The sequence below is a fragment of the Eublepharis macularius genome, chromosome 18 (genome assembly GCF_028583425.1).
Source record: "Eublepharis macularius isolate TG4126 chromosome 18, MPM_Emac_v1.0, whole genome shotgun sequence".
Lineage (NCBI taxonomy): Eukaryota > Metazoa > Chordata > Lepidosauria > Squamata > Eublepharidae > Eublepharis > Eublepharis macularius.
The window spans coordinates 14,359,109-14,385,594 of NC_072807.1; the positions used below are offsets into that span (position 1 = coordinate 14,359,109).

The 26,486-nt window shown below is 47.0% G+C and overlaps 1 protein-coding gene across 1 annotated transcript in view; it reads left to right on the forward strand.

Annotated features, from left to right (window-relative positions):
• Window positions 1-26,486, forward strand: part of ITGA11 (integrin subunit alpha 11) — a 133,022-nt gene that overhangs the window by 19,568 nt on the left and 86,968 nt on the right. Inside the window, exon 2 of the mRNA XM_055002535.1 lies at window positions 1,073-1,184. Coding sequence (XP_054858510.1) covers window positions 1,073-1,184 — 112 coding nt within the window. The remainder of the gene's footprint in view (window positions 1-1,072; window positions 1,185-26,486) is intronic.

Below are 26,486 nucleotides of genomic sequence, written 5' to 3' on the forward strand. Positions count from 1 at the left end.
TTATTGGGGGCAATTAGCTAGCAACATATACTAAGGTTTTATTGCTTTTTGTTCAGTGTGTCGAAAAGCCAAGCTACAAGTGATGAATGACACTTGAACGGCAAGTGAACAGACTTACATGTATTCCTCCCTGTTCACTTGCGCTCCACTTGCCCTTCACTCGATTGAGTGGAGGGCAAGTAGAGCGCAAGTGAACAGGGAGGAATACATGTGAGGCCCAAGCTACAAGTGATGAATGACACTTGAAGGGCAAGTGGATCGAGTGGAGAGCAAGCGGAGGGCATGTGAACAGGGAAGAATACACTTGCCGTTCAAGTGTCATTTGACACTTGTAGTTTGGCCCTGTTCACTTGCCCTCCGCTCAATCCACTTGCCGTTCAAGTGTCATTCGTCACTTGTAGCTTGGCCCTCAGTCTGTTCACTTGCCGTTGAAGTGTCATTCGTCACTTGTAGCTTGGCCCTAAGTCTCAGTTCTAAGACTATCACAGTCTTTCTCTCTAGCCATCAAGATGTAGCTAGTTAGTTAGATATTCTTTATTTTCTTACCAAATGTATCCTTTTGCCCTGTTATGTATAACAACAACAACAATATTCGATTTATATACCGCCCTTCAAGATGACTTAACACCCACTCAGAGCGGTTTACAAAGTATGTTATTATTATCCCCACAATAAAACACCCTGTGAGGTGGGTTGGGCTGAGAGAGCTCTGAGAGAGCTGTGACTGACCCAAGGTCACTCAGCTGGCTTCAAGTAGAGGAGTGGGGGATCAAACCTGGCTCTCCAGATTAGAGTCCCGTGCTCTTAACCACTACACCAAACTGGCGTAGTAAATTATTTTTATAAAGCTAAAGTCATAGAAGTCTGTCTACTTGTTTCCAGTGCTCTAATATTAAACTCTACTTTCTTTCCAATTTAATCTCACCCAGCCAACAGAAGCCTCAGTCTACATTGGGAAGTGGGCAGCTTTTTTGCGGGGGGGGGGTGTAATTATCATGTCTGCCGCAGAACTCTTAAGGGGTGCGGTGTTTAGCTGTTCCCTGCACAACTGAATTCCATTTTTGCTTCTCAGGATTCTCCGACGCCTTCAACATTGACACAAAGAGGCCCCGAATTATACCTGGCTCTAAAGAAGCGTATTTTGGCTATACAGTTCAGCAGCACGAGATCAATGGGAAGAAATGGTAAATGAATAACTTATGGCTCTTAACACCACATTTGCATGCTGCAGTATCAGTTTCCTGTGTAAATGGCAGAAAGCCTGTCTTTGACGGTGTCTAGAATGCTGCTCTAAAGTAACAGCCCACACACAGAATTTAGGTATCCAGGTTTCTGTTCTCAGATATGGCATAAGAAATGCTTTAAACCCCTGAAATACAGAGGCAAAGCTGGCTGGCTTTAACGTGGACAAGGACCTTCCCGAGGGCCTGGACAGAACTTGGGGAAACAGTACCGGGAGGGGCAAGTATATCATGGGGTGTCTATGGTAGGGCCGGATCTAGGGTTGCTGGCGCCTGGGGCAACCCTAGTCTGACCTTGCGTCATTTTGGTGACATTATCACGCAGGGCGGCGGAAGCAGCGTGTGGGGCTGGGAAGCCACCCATGCCATTCGCCTGCCCCGCAGGACAGGGGGCGACCGGCTGCCCCCTCTCCTGCAGGGCAGGCGACTGGCGTGGGTGGCCGCGCTGCCTTTTGCCTGCCCTGCAGGACAGGGGGTGCGCGGCAAGCCGGCTGCCCCCCGTCCCGCGGGGCAGGCGAAAGGCAGTGCGGGGGGCTGCGAGGCTGCCCAAGCTGCTGCCCGCGCGCTCCGGCAGCTGGCAGCTGCTCCCGGCGCCCCTTCCCTGGTGGCGCCAGGGGCAGACTACCCCCCTGCCCCCCCTCGATCCGGCCCTGGTCTATGGACCTGTTTACTGGGTAAATCGGGCAATCTGTGTTGACTTCGTGTGATTCTCTCAGCCTCCCTTTGGCCATCAGAGCAGTGTGGTCAGCAAGAGAGAAGCTGCTTGTAGGGACAGGATGTGCAGAATGGGACTCCCCAGGAGATTTATGGGACCATTGAGTCCTCCCCCCCATTCAAATATCACAAGAAATTTGTTTGCTCATGACAGATGCGCCTTCGCTTGCATGTTCCTTCCCTCCTCCACTTGCCTGCAGAGTAAGTTTGAAGCTTTCCTGGTTTGGAATCCTGGACTCCACTTCTGCTTGCCCTGAAATTTCACTACACAGGGCCAAGCTACACGTGACGAATGACACTTGAACGGCAAGTGTATTTCTCCCTGTTCACTTGCCCTCCACTCAATCCACTTGCCATTCAAGTGTCGTTCGTCACTTGTAGCTTGGCCCAGACACCTGGGGAAACCAGGGCTTGTCTGCTCTCCACAATGGGGGATGCTAGCCTGCAGCAGTGCGCCAGGTTCATGCCCGTCTAGAAAAGAGGTCTGTTTGTGTCATCTGAATGCAACCCGGGTCTCTTTGGCAAGGTTCTCACAGCTCTGAAAAATGTGAGGTACAACTTCGTGTGCAATGTACCTGAGGCCTGATTCACATGTGGATCAGAATAGCTCATTTCTGTTGATGGCAGCCATGCGCTTCCAAAGACCCTCCCCCCCCGCCAAAGCAATCCCTACAAGTCTGCTGGCCTCCACTAACACAATTTCACAGGGCCCTGAGGTCTTTTATGGGAACGAAAAAGCCCCACTCCACAAGGTCTATAGATCATTAGATCCAGATAGCTGATGACTTAATGTCTCAGCTAAGAAATGTTGACTCTGAGGAGATATGAAGTTTTATATGGAGCATTACAGTATGTTGGAGGCCACACAGAAAGTCAAGAATCAGCAGGGAACATTATTGTAATCGCAAAGGTACAGTTGGAGAAACCTTGAACCTGTACGGTCTTCTCCTAAGAAGTAAAATAAAACCGTTCTTGCTACGAGGCTGAATTCCAGTACAATTTTGCTCTTGGCTCACATGATCTTGGAGATCCTGTGGATGGGCTCTGGTGCAAGGTGGCTGACCCAGATCATGCACTGAGATTGACAGAATGATGCTTGATATCTCCGTGCCCTCTGTCACTCTTCATGTCAGCATGGGGAGGGGCTGTGGCTCAGTGTGGTCGTATTGGGGATATTTGTTAGTTGTTGTAGAAAAGTTGCACAGTCAGGAAAACATGCAATCACAAATGGTGGAATACTTGCCAGGCTAGTAAATTGCAAAAGGTTAAATTTTTATGGAAGCTTGTACTTTTGTAGCAGCAGAAGAAAACCATAGAAACCTCATCTAAATAGCGCTATCTCCTGTTACTAGTGTTGCTACTCCAGGTGCACATGAGTGGGGGTTTGGGTGTGCCTCTTGCAAGCTTGCACCGGAGAGTTCTGCCCAACCATCTTGCTTCTTGTAAGACCAGCAGGAGAGGGAAAAAAGAACACAGAGCACAGAAAGAGGAGTCAGAGTCAGATAGAAGCTTCGATAGCAGACAAAGTAAAGGTAAAGATAGTCCCCTGTGCAAACACCGAGTCATTACTCACCCATGGGGGGATGTCGCATCATGACGTTTTCTTGGCAGACTTTTTACCGGGTGGTTTGCCATTGCCTTCCCCAGTCATCTACACTTTGCTCCCAGGAAAGTGGGTACTCATTTTACCGACCTCGGAAGGATGGAATGCTGAGTCAACCTTGAGCTGGCTACCTGAACCCGGTTTCCTCTAGAATCGAACTCAGGTCGTGAGCAGAGCTTGGGCTGCAGTACTGCAGCTTACCACTCTGCGCCACAGGGCTCCTCCCAAGAAGTAAAATAAAACTATTCTTGCTAAGAGGCTGAACTCCAGTACTCTTTTGCTCTTCTTGGCTCACATGATCTTGGAGATCTTGCGGATGGGCTCTGGTGCAAGGAGGCCGACCCAGATCATGCACTGAGATTGACAGAATAATACTTGAGATCTCTGTGCCCTCTGTCACACTTCATGTCAGCATGGGGAGGGACTGTGGCAGACAAAGAGAGGCCTTATAAAAATACACAATCTGCTTCTAATGTAAAGGGAGAAATAGCACCTCCTGGTGTCCAGGCATGGTGCTTCTGATTCAACAGGTAGAGCCTCTGCTTGCCATCAAGGTGGTCTCAGGTTCGATCCCCGGCATCTCCAGTTAAAAAGGACCAGATGGAAAGTCCTCTACCTGAGACCCTGAAGAGCCACTGCCAGTCTGAGTAGACAATATTGATCTTGATGGACCAAGGGCCTGATTCAGTATAAGGAAGTTTCATGTATTCGACATGTCCTTGGTTAGACTCCTGGACAGATGCTGTTGCCAGATCATCGCTGCTACTTGCAGAGGCAGCTGTTTGCCAAGGGACTCTAGTAGGGGGCATTCACACATGCAAATCCTCATTTGTGTTTGCACTCACCAAGTATCAGCTAGGAGTGTGTGAATCTTAGATGTCTTCCGTTCTCCTCTAATGCCTAAAATAGATGCTTCAAAATAAAATAAGTAGCGAAAGGGCTTTTTTTTAAACCCCAAAAGATATTGTAAAGCCACCGTGACTCACACAAGTTAAAAGATGACTCATTGAACAAACAAATCTCCGGTACTACAAACCCGACAGACATACATTGCACTACCCAAGAATCCAGTGGCCTGAGGGCTGCGGTGCCCGGCAGTGGAAAGCACAAATAAGCAAAACCACAACTTGACGTGAAGGGAGAAAGCGAACGACAGTTTCTGAATGACACCCTACAAGGATTCCAAAATTCCGGTGAGAGGCGCTGGAGGAGGAGAAGGCGCATCGAGCCACCCGGCGACATTCTCAGAAGCGCTGGGCTGCCTGGCAAAGGCTCATCGAATATTAATGCTTCCCAGCGTTGGCAGGCGCCCAGGTATTTAAAGAGGAATTTAAGCTCCCGTAGCATATTGGAGTATTTGCTAAGTGTATATTTCTTCTTCCAAAACAGCTAACTCAGACAGTTATACAAAACACCACGGGCGTCCTGGACCTCTTCCTCAAGTGTGTCTGGGAAGGCTTCAAAAAGAGGCTTGCAGGGTGCTCCCGTTTTTAGGATGGGTGGCTGGAGCAGCCTTCTAGCCTTGGATGTTCTCCGTCTACAGCCAGATGATGGTGATTGCCGCCACCATTTCCCCAGTGCGTTCCCCAGCCTTTCTCCTTTTGCTGCCTCAAGGCATTTCAGGGTTGTGTACCTGGCCTTTTCTCCCACGCCACATGACCATCCAAGGGAGGGTATCTATTTATTTATTTACTTCATTTATATGCTGCCTCTCTCCCCAATGGGGTCCCAAGTTCCACTGTTGCTTTTAGTTGCCTTGTTCTGTGCAACTTCATTGAGACCTCTGCAACAGCAATAAATGCTTTTAACATTTCCACATGCGCCTTGGCAACATTGTGGGTAGATATGTGTTGATATTAGAGCTGTTTCCACACGCTCTTAAAGGGACAGCCCACTGGCAGCTTTTCCCCAGGAATCCAGACGTCTCTGTTTGCAAAATGGCTACAGGCTGTTTGGCTTCCATTTTTTTGGTGCCTTTTCTGGGAACGCACTTTCCACGGTCACAAAAAAGGCACCGAAAAAACGGAAGCCAAACAACCTGCAAACATTTTGCAAACGGAGACGTCACCAGCATTCTGTGAATAGGCCATCCCTTTAAGGGCATATGGAAATGGCCTAGTTTTAAACTTTTGAAATATCTCATTTCTTTATGTTACTTTTAAACTCTGCTTTCCTGCTATACAGGTCAAAAAAGCATCTAACAATTATTTTTTAAAATGTCAAGCGCAATTAAAATTAGAGTCCCTGCTGACAAACCAACAGAAGAGAACAAAAAATGGGAGCAGTGGGAAGCATGGAAGTAAATACTCTAATAAATACTTTGATTTAGCCCAAATACTCTCTCAGGGAGAACCGGCTTGAGTAGGAACAAGAACTGGAGCAGACGTCTTTCAAGGGAGCATTCAAGATCTCTGTTAGGGTTGTCAAATTCCAGGATGGAAATTCCTGGGAATTTGAGAGCAGAGTCTGGGGAGGACGGAGTATAGGGAGAAGAGGAACCTCGGCAGGGTATAATACCATAGAGGCCACCCTCCGAGCAGCCATTTTCTCCAGAGGAACTGACCTCTGTCATCAGGAAGTCGGTTATAATTCTAGGAAATCTCCAGGCTTTACCCAACTGTAATTTCTATGCCACCCCAAAAGATGCCCTATGCAGCCCTCTGCCTTACCTTGGACACTGTTGGATTAGACCGCAGGACAGGGCTTCTGTGGGTGTTTTTAGCATGTTTATTTATTGATTTAAATTTATAACCCGCTCTCCCTGCAAGCAGGCTCAGACCAGGTAACAACAATCGAAAAATCACATGAAAATCCGTTAAATATATTAGTTACATTAAAACCATAAAAATCAGTGCAAGAGGCAGCAACTTTTACCAGCAACCCATATGCTGAATCCGATCTAATACATCCCCTGGTATGGGTGATGGCATGCCTGTTAGGTGGGTTGGCAGACGATCGGGAGGAGGGGACTGCATTCGCCTCTCGACAGGAGACCGGCAGAAAAAGGACCCTACCCAGCCCCAACCTCAACCATATACCTGGCGGAACATCTCTGTCTTACAGGCCTGGTGAAAAGATAGTAAATCCTGCTGGGCCCTGGTTTCCACCAACAGTGAGTTCCACCAGGTGGGTGCCAGGACCGAAAAGGCCCTGACCCTGTTTGAGGCCAGGTGAGCATCCTTGGGGCTGGGGACCACCAACAGCTGTTTATCAGTTGACCTAAGTACCCTCTGGGGAACATATGGCATGTTGCAGAGCTTCATACAGGAGAGGGCAGGACATTAGGTGCCGATTGAGGGCTTTAAAGGTCAAAACCCCACTTCATTCTGGGCCTCCGAACCAATAGGGAAGCCGTGTCATAATTTCAAAATTGGGATCACCGGCCAAAGCACTTTCCTCCTTCCCTTCAAACTGTTGTGAGTCTTTTTCTCTGTCTACCTGCGCTGTGTGTCGATGTGCAGGTGTGTCAGCTTGGGCATGCAGGCACTGGCTGTGCACATCGAAATGTTCGCTCAGGGCTGCTTCTGGGTAGGTGGCCAAATGTGACAGATGTGGGGGGGGGGATTTCAGTGGAACAGTGCTAGTGGAAAGTCTGCAAAGCAAAGAACTAAACCCAAAGCACAAGAGACAAAAATAATTCTCCCTACTCTAAAATACGGCCAGTGCATTAGATCATCCTTTGCTTTCATTGTCTTTCCAGATCTGCAATTTAAGCTCATTCTTTCCTAATTTAGTGCCCTTGGCTCTCTTCAAAATGAGCACACACTTTGGCTCCTATTCCACCTTAAAAAAAAATCTCTGGCTATTGGAACGATAGGCTTTCATTAGACCAGGTTGCCTGCTATTTTTTGTTCAACTGTTGGAATATTCTGTGAGTTTTTATCAGGGAGCTGCTTTTTCAATTACATGATACGCTGCCTTTTGTATTGAAAAAAAATTCTTAGGCTTTTTTCATCTCTGTACTCTTTTTCTCACTGTGTACCACTTTGGAAGCTTGTTGTCAGTCGAAAAGATGGCATGGAAAGTTAAAACAACTATAAAACACCTGGTGGCTACAATTGCAGGGAAAGGGGGGGTGGATTCTCCATGAATAACCAACTGGTGCATGTTTGTTTATTATTGTTGTCAGGGGTCATTTCGTACAAAAAGAGCTGGAGGAACTCATTAGCATAACTCATTAGCATATGCCACGCCTCTTGCCATCACCGGAAGTGTGTCATTAGTATAACAGATTTGCATATGCCACACCCCCTGACATCACCTATCCTGGCTGTTTTGGACCCAGTCCTGGCCATTCAGGGCTGAAATTGGGCCCAAAATGGCGAAAAGGGGCTGAAAATGGCTGAAAAGGGGCCCAAAATGGTTAGGATCGGGCTGCTGATGAGCGGGAGAGTGATCCACCACCCATCAGAGGCCCGATCCTGGCCGTTTTGGCCCTAAATCCAGGCCGAAACAGGCTCAAAATGGCCGAGTCAGGTGGGCGGGGCCACCTGATATGTGACCTCTTTGGGGAACTGCCGGAACTGCATTCCTGTGCATTCCCCCTCAAAATGAGCCCTGATTGTTGTTGTTATTTATAGTCTGCTTTCAGACCCGAGCCCCAAGGCAAATTATGTTGTATAAGTCAATATGAACATCGGCTGAGGCATTCAATAAACAATACAGTGGCGTAGGATAGCAGAAATGTGTAAACAAGCAGAAATCCAATACAGAACTGAACAACAACAAAACCCCCAAAATACTGCTGAAACAAAACATAACAGCATTGAACTATCCAGTAGGAGAATATTTACAGAGTGTCTACAGTCACCAATGCATCTCTCTCAGCCATTTCCTTCTAGCACAGCCCTGTCAGCTGTGTAAGAAAGCCCTCCTGAATAATCCAGTTTTGTACAGTTTGTGGAAATCCAGGAGAATGGGAACTCTCCTTCCTCCTCCGGCAGGCCATTCCATAATGTGGGGGGCACCACAGAGAATGCGCATGCACGGACAGTTGTTGATTTCCTTCCTTGCAAAGAGGAGGGAAGCTTTTCAGTCCTATTGACTGACACTCTGTAATTCACCTTGAGTTTAAGCGAGAAAAGTAGACTGTACATAACGTAAATAAATCCTAATTTTAAGAAACCAGTATTTTCACCCCAAACTGCTAGAGTTAGGGGCCATAGACTTCATCACTATATTGCCTTACATATTATTTGATGCTTTAAATATGTACTCCTATGTACCACCAGTGCTCCATGTTGTCTAATGTTCGTCCTAGAATTGATTATGTTCTGCTTCAGTATTTTTTCGACTCTGTATTGGATTCTTGGTAATGCTATGTCTTTTAAACTTGTATCTATTTACCCTATGGCATTGTTTATGGAAATGTCCTTAATACTGTATTGAAATGTCCTTGGTACTGATGGTACTAATCTCATACTGGGTAATCCGCCTTGAGTCTCAGTGAGAAAGGCGGACTATAAATGACATAAATAAATAAATAAAAATAAATAGAGCAGGATTTAATGGAAATGCTAGAATAAATTGATGTCTGTGAAAAATCACAACATGCGCTGGGAGAAGACAGGGGCAAGCGACATGGGCAAAAAGCAGGTACGCGCATGAAGTCAGACTAATGGTTCTAACATGTACTGGGGCAGTGATTCTCCCAGACCCATTGGTCTTTCCAACTCCCAAGGTCCTTTAAATGGAAATACCAAGGAACTGCGCTTGAAATCTCCTGCGTGTAAAACTCAGGGGAAGTTCTTAGAACTTCTGCTAACTCCTCTTAACTGGTTCCAGGGAAACGATTCCTCGTTATATAGTTTGGCGATTAGTCTGTCTAGGAAGCGAAGCTGAGACGAGAACCTGTATTTTCCAAAGCTCTGATTTAGTTCCCTGGGCTTTGGCCGTGGTGGCTCTTTGTAGGACACTGGCCAATAGCCCCTTTACTGACTCCAATAGTCAAGATGAAACCTGTTGTTTTCTAGGGTTCCTTAAACTTTCCATGGCCTTTCTTTTCTGTTTCTACGACTTGATTTGGATTTCCTTCTGCCCGGTGACGGTGCTTCTCCGCAGCGGCAGGAAAAGGATCAGGCTGCGTGATTTCCGGTCCTCTCTTCCTGCGCTTCCATTTCACATGTATGCTTCTAAATGCTGAATTTGCTGCTATATAATTCAGGCTGGGCTTTTCTTTCCCCCCTAAAAGCTAACCCAATTGCAGACGTTGTCATCAGATATTTTTCAACAGCCGACTTTTCCTTCTGCAAATGACGTCTCCTCCCAGGCTCAGAGCAGATGGTGAAAAAGAAAGCCATCCTGACCCCAGACGGGTGAGGGAACATGGTCCCAAATGTGCTTCTGTAGTTTTAATGCCAAGAAGGCCTGCCAAGATTAGATTACCACCCCAGCCGTACGAACTATAAAGACTTCTACAGCCTTGGACTGCTGAGCGTCACTTCTCTGGGCTGCTTCATACATTGCTTAGTAGGGTTGCCAGCTCCAGGTTGGGAAATTCCTCGAGATTTGGGGAGTGGAGCCTGGAGAGGGCAGGATTTGGGAAGAGGAGGGATCTCTGCAGGATATAATCCCATAAAGTTCATCCTCCAAAGCAGCCATTTCCTCCAGGGGAACCGAGGAGATCAACTGTAATTCCAAGAGATCTCCAGCCACCACCTGGAGGCTGGCAACCCTAGTGACACACCTGGCTCTAGCATGCACGAAGTTGCAGCCAGTTGTAGGTTTCGGCCATCTTCATTGTTCAAGGATATTGTAAAGAGTCAGGGGCCTTGAGTCAAAGGGGATTCTGGTAGCCAGACATAGGAATCTGTGCCAGCTTCCCAAAAGATGGAGGCATTGGCATGTTCTGTGCTGAATTTGGGCATGAACAGAGCAGCACCTTGTTCAGTCATGGTCAGGTGACTCAAGCGAACCAAGAGCGTTTCATCTGGCACTATACCTGGCTCATCTTCAGGCTTACTATCTGAAGAAGTGAGCTGTGACTCACGAAAGCTCATCCCCTACCCCAAATTTTGCTAGTCTTATAGGTGCTACTGGACTCTTGCTCTTTTCTACTACCTCAGTGAAGATTAAGCTGCTATCAGACTGGCCCTACTTGGTTGTCCACTCTGCTTTCTCTGCCTTCAGGTTGTCACCTCGATTTGTTGTCAAAAGTCCAGCCTAGCAGTTTAATCTTCCTCTTCAAGCCCCATTCTTTGTATACTTTCCTGCAGAGGTGAGGTGGGTGGCAAATATAGACGGGGCTTTCTCAGTGCTGGCACCTTGTCTTTGGAAAGATCTTCCTCCTTCAGGCCTGCCTGGGCACTTGCCTTACATTTGTTTACATGCCTATCTAAAACACTTCCCTTTACCCAGATTTTTCATTGAAATGTTATCCCATCTTTTGTTGCTGGTTCTTATATGGCCTGCATACTGCTCTTCTTATTTTTTAATCTTTACTTTATTTATATTTCACCTTTCTCCTCAACGGGGACCGAAATGGCTTAAATCATTCTCTCCTCGATTTTGTGCTCACCACCACCCTGTGAGGCAAGTTAGGCTGAGAGTGTTTGACTAGCCCAAGATCATCTAGCAGACCTTCCGTGGCAGAGTGGGGATTCGAACCTGGGTCTCCTAGTCCAACACTGTAACCACTACACCACATTGGCTTTTATTGACTTCTGCTTTTAACTTTTGCAATTACTTGTGTCTTTCTGCCCCTTCATGGGGTTTTATGAATATTTTTATGGCTATCTTTTACAGATTTAAAAAAATGATTGTTTATTGTTTGTTCCTCACTTTGTTAGCCACCTCTAGCATGTCTCTGGAGAGATGGTCTTTTAGTCTCCTAAATAAACAAAAATCATCATGACTGAAATCTCTGAGTCTCGCTACATGAGACGCGTTGGCGTTGGCGTCTACATGAGACGCGTTGTTCGTCAAGTGTAGGGAGATGCAATGTTAGCCGGGAAGGGTAGTTTTAAAAAACAGAGCTGGTGGAGATCGCTCCTCAGAGGGTTTGTCAATTTCATCTTTGCCTTCCCAAAGTCTCTGTCAATTTCACCTCTCCAGTCTAAAACTGTGTGGGATGGCAACCAGAGGCCAGCAAGGAATGGAAATGGGCTGGAGCTGCCTTCCAGAGCTGGGCTTAGACCTTGAGAGGTTATAATGGGCTGAAGTTTCCCTTCTGGCCTTTCACAGCCCCTTCACGCAGCTCCAGTGTATAGCAAAGCCTTTGCCCTGCTGCCGGCTCTGTCTTTTTAAACTACCCTTCCCAGCTACCATTGCATCTCCCGACACGTGTTCTTCACATGTCAGATGTCTCATGTACAGAGACTCCCAGTCTGTGCTCCTTTTAGAATAGGACTGGAAAAAGACACAGAGCTAGACAGGGGAGAAAAATCCTTCTTTATTTTTATGGCTTTCATTATTCTCCAGTACCCGCCAAATAATACCTGTCACGGCCTCTTGTCTCTCTCGTCCTTAAACCAACCCTGTAAGTCAGCTTTGAGGCCGCCTAGCAAGCTTCACGCTGAGCAGGAATTTAAAGGCAATTTAAACAGCCTGATTTACCACTGCTGCGTGGTTAGTTTCCACGTGAATTGGAAGAGGCTGGAAGTGAATCTCCACATACTTGGGAAACTGGAGCCCAAGAATAGACTTGTCCTTCAGGCATGCTGAAATGAGAAGAAAGGGGGAAGAGACTGGGCAGGTGGGAGCTGCCAGTCTTTGGAGATTTACAGCAATAACTTTACTGCTCTGGAAAAGCAGTTAGTAGCTTACCCCCTTCCCGATCTTTCTTGGATCCAGGGCTTATGTTTTCTGGCTGGTAGCTGGATGCTGGGTTTATGTTTGGGGGGTGGGGTAGAGGCTACATAGATAGCAGGCATCCTTTTCAAGGGGGCAAATTGGGTGGGCATATCTGTACCCCTTCTATAAAACCAATTTTTCAGCTGGAACTCAGTGGAACGGAGTTCCGGAACTGCTTGAAAATGGTCACATGGCCGGTGGCCCTGCCTCGTGATCTCCAGACAGAGGGGAGTTTAGATCTCCCTCTGCTCTGGTGTGGAGGGCAATCTAAACTGCCCTCTGTCTGTAGATAAGGGGGCAGGGCCATCGGCCATGTGACCATTTTCATGGAGGGCGATTTAAACTTTAAAAAACTCCCCCCCCCCAGTTCCAGCTGACCCAAAGTGATGTCATTGTGCAGTCCTGGGAACATGTGCGCAGTTTGCGCATGTGGTACCAGGGGCACCCCCTCCCGCCAGGAGTTGCCCCCTGTGATGGCAACCCACTGAGTTCCACCACCTCTTTTCCCAGAAAAAAAACCCCTGCCAATTTTATTAGATTGTTCAGGAGTGTGGTTTGTAGCCTAGCTTCATGTTAAGCAAAACCTTGTTATAGGTTCCTTTGGGACAACACCCCTGCAACCGGGGGGAGGGGTTAAGGTTGCCATGTCCCCCTAGCAACCGGTGGGAGAGAGATCGGGCAGCAGGCACTCATTGGTGAGACCTGGAAGCAATGGCATTGATTGCACCAGGGCTGATTCTTTCAGAATTGGCCCAAAGCATAGCATTTTTGACGTCATTGGCTGGGGATACAACACGTTCACGCCCATTTCCCTAGCTTCTTTGCTAGGGCAAAGGCAGGCAATCTCTGGACAACTTGCCTTCTCCTGCCAATTCACCAGTGACTGGTGGACAAAGACTGCAGTTGCTGAGAGGTTCCCCTCCTTTTCGGTGGAACCTGGCAAACCTTTGTCTACCACCTTGGGTTTTTAGGGCCAAACATGATGCCATGTGATCATCATTGTAGCAAGATGCAGGGACTCAATTGAGACATGTTACAGAGGCCTAAGTGTGGTTAGGATGGCCAAACATGGAAGAGGAGTCCTGCCTTCCCAACTTGAAATGGGACTGGGATGGCGCATGGAGCCTATCCGTACATGTGCAGCCGTATGTGGATATCACCCACATATCGGAGATGCTGCAGCCCAAACCTCCTGATGACTTCCTCCAGTGGCTTCATATAGATTGAATCTCAGCTGTAGAATAGATGAACAGAATTTGCCCCACCTGTCCAGAGGAGTTAGCCATGTTAGTCTGTAGTTGCAAAACAGTCAAGACGCCAGAGTCCAGTAGCACCTTTAAAACTTTATTGTAACATAAGCTTTTGAGAGCCACAGTTCTCTTCGTCAGATGCACGGAGGGCATGAAGACACTGACCAGAGATATATAGGTGGGGAGGGGAGGGGGGAGAAGGTGCAGCCAGTTTCTTCATACTCTCCGTGCATCTGACGAAGAGAGCTGTGGCTCTTGGAAGCTTATGCTACAATAAAGTTGGTTCGTCTTAAAGGTGCTACTGGACTCTACTGTTTTGTCCCACCTGCAGCTCTCCAGCTTGAAGAGAATGTGGCAGGTACATGCCCCATACCTTCTGCTTTTCCCACCTGCAGGCATGTGTGAGAGAGATGTAGAGGGCTTGCAAGGTTTCCTGTTCAAATTCTGAACTCACCTTAGCAGCCAAACGCTGAGCAGGCCGATTCCTCCATCCTCCCCTACCTTTGTGAAGCTAAGCAGCCCTTTCCTGATCAAAGTCTGCCATGTGGCTTTGCTGGCTTTCCTTTTCTCCATCTCCCTGCTGACATATGGAAGTGATTGGAAAGATTTACCGAGCCTGTGACGACTTCCCTTCAGGTCTTCTGAGACAATCCCCTGATGGAAGGAAATCACACGTGAGCTGTGGGTGGAAATACACTTTACTAAGCAGCTAGGGACGCTCAAGTGCAGGACTGTATGTGTAGTCCTCAATTCACGTGCAGGCTGTTCTTGCTCAGCGCACGTGAATGCCACTTTCACAGGAGCTCCCTTTGTGTGACTGCATCTGCAAGTGATTCTGGAGTGCAGAGGGCGGAGTGCCAGTTCAGCTCTGTTTTCGCAGAGAGAGCAAGTACCGTAGGCTCATTTGACTTGCCAATTTGCATTTCTTTAAGGTGTGAGAAAGTGTCGAGATCTGCATTTCCATGAATGGATGTGGGGGGAAATGGGATACTTTTAGTAGTTGAGGAGGAACTGATATTGAATGTGTGAATGTATTCACATGAAACAAATTGAAGTGTGACTGTGCAAGCAAGTGCAAGGAAAGTTGGAGGGGGGACATGTGAAATGAGGTTCACTTGAGTATCCCTAGGAAAGATGTCTTATGTAGAGAGATCCTGTGGTTTGCCGTTCTAAGCCCTCACCTTCACAGGGCAGGGGGAGTTAATATTCATTAATATTACCACATGGCCCTAATTATATATATTTATTTTGAATGAGTTTCAGTTGATCGCTTAAGAAGGGACACTGTGGTTCTTTTGGATACCGCAGGGGCTTTTGTCTTTTCATTGTCAAGAAGTTCTAAGTCAGGGAAAATGTTTGGATGTCCCAAAATATTGCACATATGGAAGTTAAAATAATTGCACATAAATGAACATACATGCCTGGATTTTAAAAAAAACCTGCAAAATCTTCTTTCACTCAACATTTTCAAGGTTTTGTAAGTGCCTCCTTCACTCTGCCCCCCCCCCCAAATGTCATAGCAGGGACCATTTTTCACAAGATGCAAAAATGTGTGCAAAAGTTCACCCACATACCAAGCCAGCTCAGCATGAATCAAAATATAGAGGAAAGCAAATGCTTGCCAAATAACTAAATAACTCTGCTTTGAATTTAATTTCAAATTAAGGGAGCAAAAGAAATTCCCATCTGTATGTTCCCATACATTCTTTTTTCCTCTGTGGAAATGCTGACGGTTCAACTGAATGGACTTTATCTCATTAAGCTACAGTGTCATTGTGCTTTGGACATCTGCAACAAACCGCAGTTCCTATCCAGAGAAGAGCTCTGAGGCTTTGCTTCGGTAGTCAATGCAAGATGATGCTGTCCAACAGGTTGAGACTAAGCAAAAACTGTTCTATGTATTGTCGAAGGCTTTCACGGCCGGAGAACGATGGTTGTTGGGGGTTTTCCGGGCTGTATTGCCGTGGTCTTGGCATTGTAGTTCCTGACGTTTCGCCAGCAGCTGTGGCTGGCATCTTCAGAGGTGTAGCACCAAAAGACAGAGATCTCTCAGTGAGAGAGATCTCTGTCTTTTGGTGCTACACCTCTGAAGATGCCAGCCACAGCTGCTGGCGAAACGTCAGGAACTACAATGCCAAGACCACGGCAATACAGCCCGGAAAACCCCCAACAACCAAAAACTGTTCTGCTGGCCATTTTTGCAATCCTGTGCAGGGACTCACTGCAATTCTTGCCTCGTTGCATGGGTGGTATGTTCAGGGAATGCACGGGTGCCTGTTTGAAGAAGATGATTTAGTACAACAAAGGCTGTTTTCACACATCTTTAACGTCGCACAAATCTCATGGAACAAAGGTGTCCTCATGGTGCGATTTCTGACGCCACCCCGTCATGATTCCTTTTTCGTGGCACGATGTCAGGAATTGCACCATGAAGACACCCACGTTCCGTGAGTTTTGCGCAATGTTAAAGACATGTGAAAATGGTACAAAACAGCTACTTGTGTGTGTGTGTGAGGGGGGGTTGTCTGCACTGTCCTGAAATTTTGTCATCGTTCCTTGAATCAGTTGACAGCGAGACGGCACAAAGCACATTTGGTATTGCCAAGTAGTAAATTATATGGGAAGTCGCTTGGAGCATGCTATGCAATTAGAATGCTCCTGCCCGTCACCAAAGCCACAGTCACAGAGAACATCTGTGGAAATTACAGTGGTGTCCCATCTGTGACACCACATCTGTGGAAACTGCACTGCGAGAGGGTGCTTGATGTGAAACAGGAAGTAAACCCTCGTGCTGGCTCAGGAAAAGAAAGCAAGGTCATGTCGTGGCATGTTAGAGATTAAAGAGAATATTCCCACAGGGTTTCTCCTGGTTGGGGATTTTCCCTCCATTCTGTAGAGTTTTGTAAACAAAGCTGTGAAGAATGGGATGATCACCAACTAGGTCATCTTAAGGGGTCAGGGCCTTGACAAGGAAGATCTCTCTGGAAATGGCTTTGCGCTGGATCCTCGGCAGAAAACTCTCTATATCTTAAAAACTGGAAAGGATTTAAAAGGAAGAAGGAGGGGCTTTACTGTGCTGTCCTAAACCCACTGAAGTTAGTGGGCTTAGACTGTAGTAACTCTTCATAGGATTGCAACGTTAGCAAGTGGATGGTGCCCACACCTGGCTGTGGACAGGTTCAAGCTGAATGCTGCATTGAAGGACCTTCCTAGGGCTGTAGGGTTGCCAACCTTGGGTTGGGAAATTCCAGGAGATTTGGGGGAGGGAGGGGTTCAGGGAGGGGAGGAACCTCAGTGGGTAGGGATGCCAGTCCCCCTCCAGGAGCAGGGATACCCCGCTCCCACCCTCCACCCCCTACCCCCACTTACCTGGCTGGTGGGGGCACATTGCATGCACGCAGCAGCCCAAATCAAGCCCAATTCGACCGGATTCAGTCCGAATCGGGCCGGTGCAGGGTGCAGGAGTGCTCTTGCACTCCTCAGCAGCCAGATCCGTGTCGAATCAGGCCGCTGCATAACGGCCCATCGGGGGACCTGGCAACCCTATCAGCGAGGTATAATGCCATAAAGTCCACCATCCAAAGCAGCCATTTTCACCAGGGGAACTCATCTCTGTAGTCTGGAGATCAGCTGTAATTCTCGAAGATGTCCAGGCTGCGCTTGGAGTCTGGCAATCCTAAGGATTGCCAACCACCAAGTAGGGTCTGCAGTTGTGGAATTACAACTGATCAGCTTCCTTGGAGAAAACTGCAGCTTCAGAGGGTAGATTCTATATGGCATCACATCCCTGGGCCAAGCTATAAGTGACGAATTACACTTGACTGGCAAGTGAACAGACTCGCATGTATTCCTCCCTGTTCGCGTGCGCTCCACTTGCATTCCACTCGATCAGGTAGTGAACAGACTCACATGTATTCCTCCCTGTTCACTTGCACTATGTGATCGAGTGGAATGCAAGTGGAACGCAAGTGAACAGGGAGGAATACATGTGAGTCTGTTCACTTGCCATTCAAGGGTAATTCGTCACTTCTAGATTGGCCCCCTGTTGAATTCTCTCCCCTCTCCAAACTCCACCCTTCCCCAGCTCCGCCCCCAAATCTTCAGGAATTTCCCAACCCAGAGTTGGCAACCCTAGAGTGTGGTCACAATTGCAGAATCTGACTGCCAGTGGCGTCCTCTTCAGATAAACTACTTGACTGTGCAGAGCATTTCTCTCTCTCCTCTCTCTGGCATTACTCTGGGGCTGGCATTTCTCTCTCTCTCTCTCTCTCTCTCTCTCTCTCTCTCTCTCTCTCTGATTCGGACTAACCACTGACTTCCTCGCTTCTGAAATGGCAGGAACTCAATCCTCATCCATCAATTTTAACTATGTCTCCTAAACCCCATCAACCCAAACTTAATCCAGGCCCGAACAAGGAGAAATCAATGTGTTTTCCACATGACTTTGGTCTGGTTTCGCAGCTGAAACATGGTTTGTTAAATCTGTAATATAGAGAGGCCTGGAGAGTCCGTTCCCAATCTTGCTCCCCCCTCCAACATTTTGCAGACCTTTCATTTTGTGAAATGTCTCGCCGCCTTCTTCCCTCCCCTCCCCACCCATTACAGAAGTTTTTGCACTAATAGATCCGGGCGAAGAGAACTGCGGTTCTCGAAAGCTTACGCTGATAATGCTGCAAAAAGTGAAAAAGGCTATGAACAGACTGACAAAAGACATTTGCATTCTGGGGCAGGCAGGTCCAAAATCCAAAACCCCAGCACGGTCCTCGTAACAGAACCAGCTAAAATGGACCGTGTTGGATTGTGCTTTGTTTTGTGATTATGCATAGACTGAGTTCATTCACAACCAGAAAACTTTGTCTGAAGAAGAGGACTGTCTCAGGGCTAAGCTACAAGTGACGAATGACACTTGAACGGCAAGTGTATTTCTCCCTGTTCACTTGCCCTCCACTCAATCCACTTGCCGTTCAAGTGTCATTCGTCACTTGTAGCTTGGCCCTCATTTTCAACTGCTTTGTTTCAGGTGCTTTTATGCCCTGGCTTGCTTTTATTGGCTTCGATTTATGTTATTGACTTGTTTTATCGATGCTTTCGTTGTTTGTTTGTTTGATTTTTTGTTTATTTATTTATTATATTGGAGTTTTTAGTCCGCCCTCCCCACCAGGCGGGCTGAGGGTGGAGTACAACATTTCAATTTACATAAATAACAGTTAAAAACAGATAAAATGTTATGCAAATAACATTAAAACAACTTTATACAATAAATACAATACAGCTTCTCCTCAGATGGTGACAAGAAAATACAACATTTCAGGGCCTAGCTCATATATAGAATCATATATAGGGTGGTGGACAGATCTATAGTGTGGCCAGCGGGGGCTAGGGTTGCCATCCTCCAGGTAGTGGCTGGAGATCTCCCAGAATTACAACTGGTCTCCGGGCCACAGAGATCAGTTGACCTGGAGAAAATGGCTACTTTGGGGGGGGGGGGTGAACTCTATGGAATTATGCCATGGTCCTTTTCCTCCCCAAACCCCACTTTCTCCAGGTTTCTCCAGGTTTCACCCCCCCCCCCCCAGATCTCCAGGAATTTCCCAACTTGGAGCTGGCAACCCTAGTGGGAGCCCAACCTAGCCTCCACCATATGCCTGGCGAAACATCTCTGTCTTACAGGCCTGGTGGAAAGATAACAAATCCCACCGGGGCCCGGTTTCTTCAGACAGAGAGTTCCACCAGGTCGGTGCCAGGACCGAAAAGGCCCTGGCTCTGGTCAAGGCCAGGCGAGCCTCCCTTGAGCCAGGGACCACCAAGAGTTGTTTATTTATTGAGTGACGGATCCTCTGGGGTACATATGGGGAGAGGCGGTCCTGCAGATGGTTGTGGATCTGGATCTGTTATTGTGCTGAGCTGCCTGGAGAGGTGACATGCGCATTTTCTCAGTGAATAACAAACTAAATAACTAACTATATGGTAGCCTGAGTAACAGAAGCCCAAATTCCTCCAAGGAAAGGGGGAGAGAGAATTAAAAGGGGGCAGGATGACTCTAGGGTTGCCAAGCCCAGCTTAGGAAATTCCTGGAGATTTGGGGGCAGGACCTGGGATGGAGATGTTTTGTTAGGTGAGGTATCTCAGCGCAGATGTAGTTCCCTAGAGACTGTTCTCTAAAACCTTCATTTCCTCCAGGCAAAATGATTTATGTAGCCTGGACATCAGTTGGAATTCCAGGGGAGCTCTAGACCCCTCCTGGAGGTTTGGCCACACCGTTGCACATAATTTGTGGGTTTTATGTACATTCAAAGAAAATTCCTCTTGAGAATGGCAACGGGATGACTTCATAATTCTAATGGAATTGCCAGAGGGGAAGCTGTAGGCCTCCTTCTAAAGTTAATAATCTGGTTAAAATGTATATTATTCCATATATGGTAACACACTTTTTTAAAAAAAACCTTCCTATATGTGCAGTAGAACATAATATACCGGCTTTGGAATTCTCCAAAGAAAGAAAGTGTTCTTTTCTGACCAAATGCATAGAGTTTCAGAGGCAGATTCCAGCTGAGTAGCTGCTGTCTGGTTCTGGAGCAGAAATGAAGAGCGCCATTACAACTTCTGCATGCACACCCATTGCTGCAAAGCATGCAATGTCTTCTTGTGACAAGTTGCATGTTTGAATTGTTATCCTGGGTATAATTTTATGCCCTGACCTGGATGACACAGGCTGGCCCAGTTTTGTCAGATCTTAGAAAACAATTGAAAGAACTGTAGAGATCAGATGTACGTAATGACCAACTGCAAGTTGTTCAGCAGGTCGTTCCTTTTGTACTAGAAAAATGTCTTTAAAACTGCCTGTAAGCTTTATGTTCTTTGGTACTCTCAAGGCTCCTTTGAAAGCTGGGTACCCATATTGCAATATTCAATACAATCATTGAAAAGAAGCATTTGTCTGTCTCCTCCTTTTGCTCTGAAGAATCTGGGTAAGGGCAAAGGGGCACTTTTTGTGTAACGCTAAGCAGGGCCTTCCCTGATTAGTCCATGGATGGGAGACCACCAAGAAAGTCTAGGATTGCTACTCAGAGGAAAGCAATGGCAAACCACCCCTGAAATCTCTTGCCTTGAGAACCCTGAAGTCTCTTGTCATAAGCAGGCTGAAATTTGACTGCACTTTACACATACATACCATTTTGCAGATTGAACTTTCCCACCACTTCATCCGCAGGCAGTAGTTCACACAAACATAACACATCAAAATTTCTCTGTACTCACTGACTTCACAACTGAATGTGTACATGTGTTCCTTTCTCAATGAATTTCCTTGAAATGTCTTCTCAGAGAACTTGAATGAAAAGCATAGTGCTTGAGGCAGTCTATATATATATAAAGGCAAGTGTCCTGACAGACTCATCAACGCCCAGCCCAAACCCCTGGACCTAGAAACGTGAAATTTTGGGAGAACGTTCCTTTCATGATGTAAGCACCCACTAAGAAGGGATTTTAAGAAATTCGCCCCTTAAGTGGGTAAAAGTGATACAGGGGTAAAAGGGATACAGCTTCCCTGTGTGGCTAGCAGGCTGCTGCCTGCTTGTGCCCCCAGCCCACTGTCAGCTTGGCTACTCTTCCCTGATTGGGCCAGCATTTCAAGGTCATTTGCATATGCAGGCTGATTGAGGCTCACAATATTCCACACCTCATCCCCCCCCCCCAGAGACAGTTGGAACACAGAGGTCATTTGCATATGTGGCCTGATTGGTCCTCCTCACCCTCCACATTCTAAACAGTCTGCAGTTGCTATTGAGAGTCATTGAATGTGTCCTGAGGTCAAATGCACCTCCCAGTCTTCCCCTAAAAGTTTCCTAGGGTTGCCGAAACCAACCAAAAAAGAAAAAGAAAAACCAAAAACTGTTACATACCCGTAAGTATTATAACTGGATTTAAAGTAGTTAAATACCGCAGTGAAGTGCAGGTATCAAGCTAGTGTGACAATATAGGCATTAGATATGTGATGGCCTGTTAACAAATACAAATCTTCACTTGAGATTGCAGTTGTCTTGTGATTAACTATACCTGTGTCAGCCAAGTACTGACATAAGTGCACATATGTACTTTATACATACATACATTTCTACCCCACCTTTCTACCCAATAGGGACCCTAAATAGCTTACATAGTTCTCTTTTCCTCTGTTTTATCTTCACAACAACCCTGTGAGGTAGGTTAGGATCAGCGTGTGTGACCAGCCCACGGTCACCCAGCAAGCTTCCATTGCAGTGTGGGGATTTGAACTCTGAACTAGAGTGTGTGTGTTATGTGCCATCAAGTCACCTCTGACCTATGGCAACCCTATGAAGGAAAGTGTAGGGATATTTTCAATTTTGGTTAGCAGAGTAGCAGATAAGTGCATTGGATATAATGAGAACACACTCCAGTTTAGCTCTGTAAAATAGTTTACTTCATAAAGGATAAAAGGTTACATTGAAATAAAATAAGTATTGCCTAACTAGGCTACATCTTTGCTAGCTAGAGAGACTGGCTGAAGAAGACTGGAGACTGAAGAAGATTGATAGACTGAACAAAGAGCAATAACACTTCAATATATCTTTCTACTTAATTCCCCCCTCCCCTCCCCAATAAACTGGTTGCCCAATAGAGAATCCTAATTCTACTTCGTTAAGAATAGAGACTCCCCTTTCTATGGCGGGAATCCTCACTCAAAGCCTAAGTGGTTCCACGCAAATAGGTTTACTAACTAATTAACACAGTTTAACTCTTTTATGACTGAATGTAAACACTTGCTAATTCCCAACAGAAAGACCTCCAAAACATCCTATCATTAACAGACTTGCTCAGATCCTGCAAACTGGAGGACGTGGCTTCTTTTATTGAGTCCAGCCATCTCGATGTATTGTCGAAGGCTTTCACGGCCGGAGAACGATGGTTGTTGTGGGTTTTCCGGGCTGTATTGCCGTGGTCTTGGCATTGTAGTTCCTGACAGGATGACTCAGCTCAACCCCACCCCTCCTGAGTAGATACAAATGACCTACATCTTTTCCACACTGTGACACTGAGAGATCTCTGTCTTTTGGTGCTACACCTCTGAAGATGCCAGCCACAGCTGCTGGCGAAACATCAGGAACTACAATGCCAAGACCACGGCAATACAGCCCGGAAAACCCACAACAACCATCCAGCCATCTCGTTTTAGGTCTTCCTCTTTTCCTGCTGCCCTCCGCTTTTCCTAGCATTATAGACTTTTCCAGAGAATCTTGTCTTCTCATGATGTGACCAAAGTATGATAGCCTTAATCTTGTCACTTTAGCTTCTAGGGAGAATTCAGGCTTGATTTGATCTAGTACCCAGTTATTTGTATTTTTGACTGTCCGTGGGATAAGAGGGGCCAGGTAGAGGCTTGTCTAATATGGGAGATCCCTCCCAGGAGCCCTCTCGCCTCCCACAGCCCCCTTTCCTTCCTGCCCCTTCAGTCCTGGAGCAGGCAAGGGCCTTACTGGCTAGCACCTCTCAGTTCTGAAAGGTCAATTGGGGAGGGCCCAAAGTAACCTCACCCTCTTCTCCTTTCTCCCTTCAAGACAGCACCCCTCTACTGGTTAGGTGACCCATTGAGCTTGAGGACCCAGTCAACTTCTCCCCCCAGCTTGTTTCAGGAGAGCAAAAGGAAGTCTCACCCGGTTCCCTCCTTTCCAGTCCATGGGTATTCCTATTTTGAACTGCAGCTATCTTCCTATGCTGCTCCGTGTGGGAAGGAAGCCATAACGGAGGCCGTTCCTTTTTGGAGAGGTTTAACCCATAAATCACCACCTCTTGTTTCCACTTGAAGCCAGGGGGGTGCAAGCTGGCAGGAAATCTCTCCAGCTGCCTGGCTGTGAGGAAGGGATTTTTTTTTTTCCCTAGCAAAGGAAAACTTGCCCCGATTCCAAGCTGAGAATCTTTCGGTGGTTTTTACAGGGTTTCTAAAAATTGTCCCATTGAGTGATTAGTGAAAGAGTTTCTCCCGATTTAGTGGATGTTTGTCTTTTACTTCTTTGTTCATTCTATATCTTGCCCTAAAACTAACGATTTCTGCCATCGACAGTGTTGTTTTATAATCTGATGAACTGGATTAATAATGTTTGGAAATGTAATTCTTGCTCCCTTGAACTTCACCAGGAATCCAGAGCTAGATTCTGGGGCAGAGTTTATCTTTATCAAATCAATGTCAGTTTAGGCGGCAGGTTACACCTCTGTTTTCCTGCTAAGCCTCTTCAAACCTTTCCTCTCACTTTCATGAAACTCTGTTCCCTTGCCCAGACCCATCTTGAATAAATTAGCGGCTCTGAATAGGTTCTGCAGGAGATTAAGTGTTCTGCCGATTGCAAGAAAGAAACAAATTCTTTGTTTCTCCCTTCCAAAAATGCCTCCTTCTCTCTTGGTGTCTTTCACATTAATCAAAATATATTTTGGAAACAGGCTTTTTATTTTTAAAATGGTAACTGTATAGCTGCTTCCCTTTTGACTTTGTTATTTCAGTGATTAGGCGTAGAATGGAAAACCTTCGTGTCCTAGATTAAAACCAAAAATGCGCTGATGAAATTCAGGAGCTAGTGTGCTTTTGTTGATTTTACTTTTTACCTACAAAGACAAAAAGTTCCGTAAGAAGCTGTACCCTTTATAAGACAGCATCCGTCCAATGTGCCCTTGGGGGCAGAGGCCAGAAAGACCACCTTTTCCCCTCCAAAAAGTAGGTCTGAGCAAGAACTCAAGTCCTAGCCAGATGAATTTGGCTTCTGAGCCACAGATAGCATCATGGTCTAGGCACAGAACTCCTCAACCTTGACTCTCAGTGGGAGGAAACTAGACATGGGCATGAATGGGAAAAAAAACCCGAACACCCTGTTCATTGTTCGTTGCCATCCATGAACAACGAACATGGATGAACATGAACTATTCCCAGACATGTTCGTCGTTCATTGTTCGTGGAGGCCAGAACCCCCACACCACCCCCACTTAGCCCCCTCCCCTCAAACCCACTTACCTGGCCCTTTAAAGATCCCTTTAAACTATCAGCTGGCAGGTGGCAAGGGGGGGATTCCCTCCTGCCGCCTGCCAGCTGATAGTTTAAAGGGCCCTGTCCTGGCAAAAACAGCAGTGTCTGCTGGCAGCTAGTTTGAGGGGTTCCAAAAGTGACCTTCCCAATATCCAATACCCACCAAATTTGCAGGGGATATAGTCCTCACTGTCCTCTGAAGATCCCCCAAGTTTCAGAGAGATTGCACTCCGGGAAAGGCATGATCCATGGGTCTCCCTGTTGGCTGTCATTTTCTCTTCACAGTGGCAAAAACGGGACTTTCTGCTGGAAGCACTTTGAAGGGTTAAAGCCAGAAGGCAAGCCAGAAGGAGTTCAGACAGAGTTCAGTCCCTTCCTGCCTCCAGTTGCCAAGGGGATTGATTGCAGGTGCCAGACTGTCTGGCTTGACGAATGGCTGCAGAAGGCAACGAAGGAGGCTTGCAATGGCCACCTGTTCATTTAGAATGGGGTCTCATGAACAGCTTGTTCGAGAACAGCAGATTAGGCTGTTCGTGGGTTTTTTCTGTTTGTAATGCTGTTCGTGCCCATGTCTAGAGGAAACACACATTCCCCTGACCAATGGAACGCTGCTCATGCTAAAGATCAGATCAGTGTTTATTACGGCCATTGACCAGCATAACTAAGGACCAAACCACAAGAGACGAATTACACGTGTCTATGCGAGTGAATATAATCATGTCTGTTCCTACCGCCCATGTCCATCTTCCCTGAGGTGAGCACGTGTCTCGTAGTCCTAGTCCATGCACTTGTAGGCTATATGTGTAATCACAGTGACAAGTATCTGCAGGCAGCATCAGTGATTCACCGCTGTAGAGTGGCCACTTTTGTCTGCTTCCACTTCCCAACCAGGAGAAAGGATGGGGGTGGATGGGGAAGAGGAGGGTGAAAGAGGGAAAAGGGATCTTTTGCGGGAGGTCTGAAGAGAAATGCAAAGGTTGTGATGGAGTGGCAAAGACCAGTGGGAAACTGGAGGGGTAGGAATTGGCTATGGGTGCAAAATGTTGTGTCTGCTTATGATAATAGAGGTGCATGGAATTAGCTTCTTTTGAAAGCAATAATAGTAAAGCAGCCACACCAGGGATAGTCTGTCCCTTTCTTGCAAAGCACTTCATTCTAAGAGTCTGTCTACGCAAGACATCTTACACAGGGAAGCTCAAGTGAAAGATCTTACACTGGATCTCCTGTTGTGGATACACACGCACCACTAGGGATACAGATTGGGGTACCATTCCCCCTGGGCCGTGGGATCTCCTGCTCCCACCCTCCTCCCGCCCATACTTACTTGGCTAGCAAGAGGGCACACTTCCTGGGGTGCCCCCTGGGTGGCACGACACACGCCCAGGCAGCACATATGTGCCTCCATGCCCACAGTGGCCCAATTCATGCTCCACAGTGGGCCTGATTCAGACTGAATCACGCCCTGCAGTGGGCTGATTCAGGCCCCTGGTGAGCACAGGAGCACTCCCATACTGCCCCTCGACCTGCTCAATGACATCCGTTCCTGCAAGTGACATCATCTCACAAGCCAGGAGCACACACATGCACTGTGAGCATGCACAGGCAGGAAACCAAGAACACAGTGCAGTAACTTCCAGGCCCCTGATCTCCCACCAGAGGAGTCGGGAGACCTGACAACCCTAGAGACAGAGTACGCTTGCATATAGGACAACACAGAAAGTAAGACACTTGAGTGTCCCCATGTAAGAAGTCTTGTGGAGAGAGACTCTAAGGCACAAGGGAATGGATACCTGTTGTCAGGATCTGCCACGGGCACAGCTGTGCTGGTCACCAGTGCACTTGCCCTTGTCCTTGGGAAA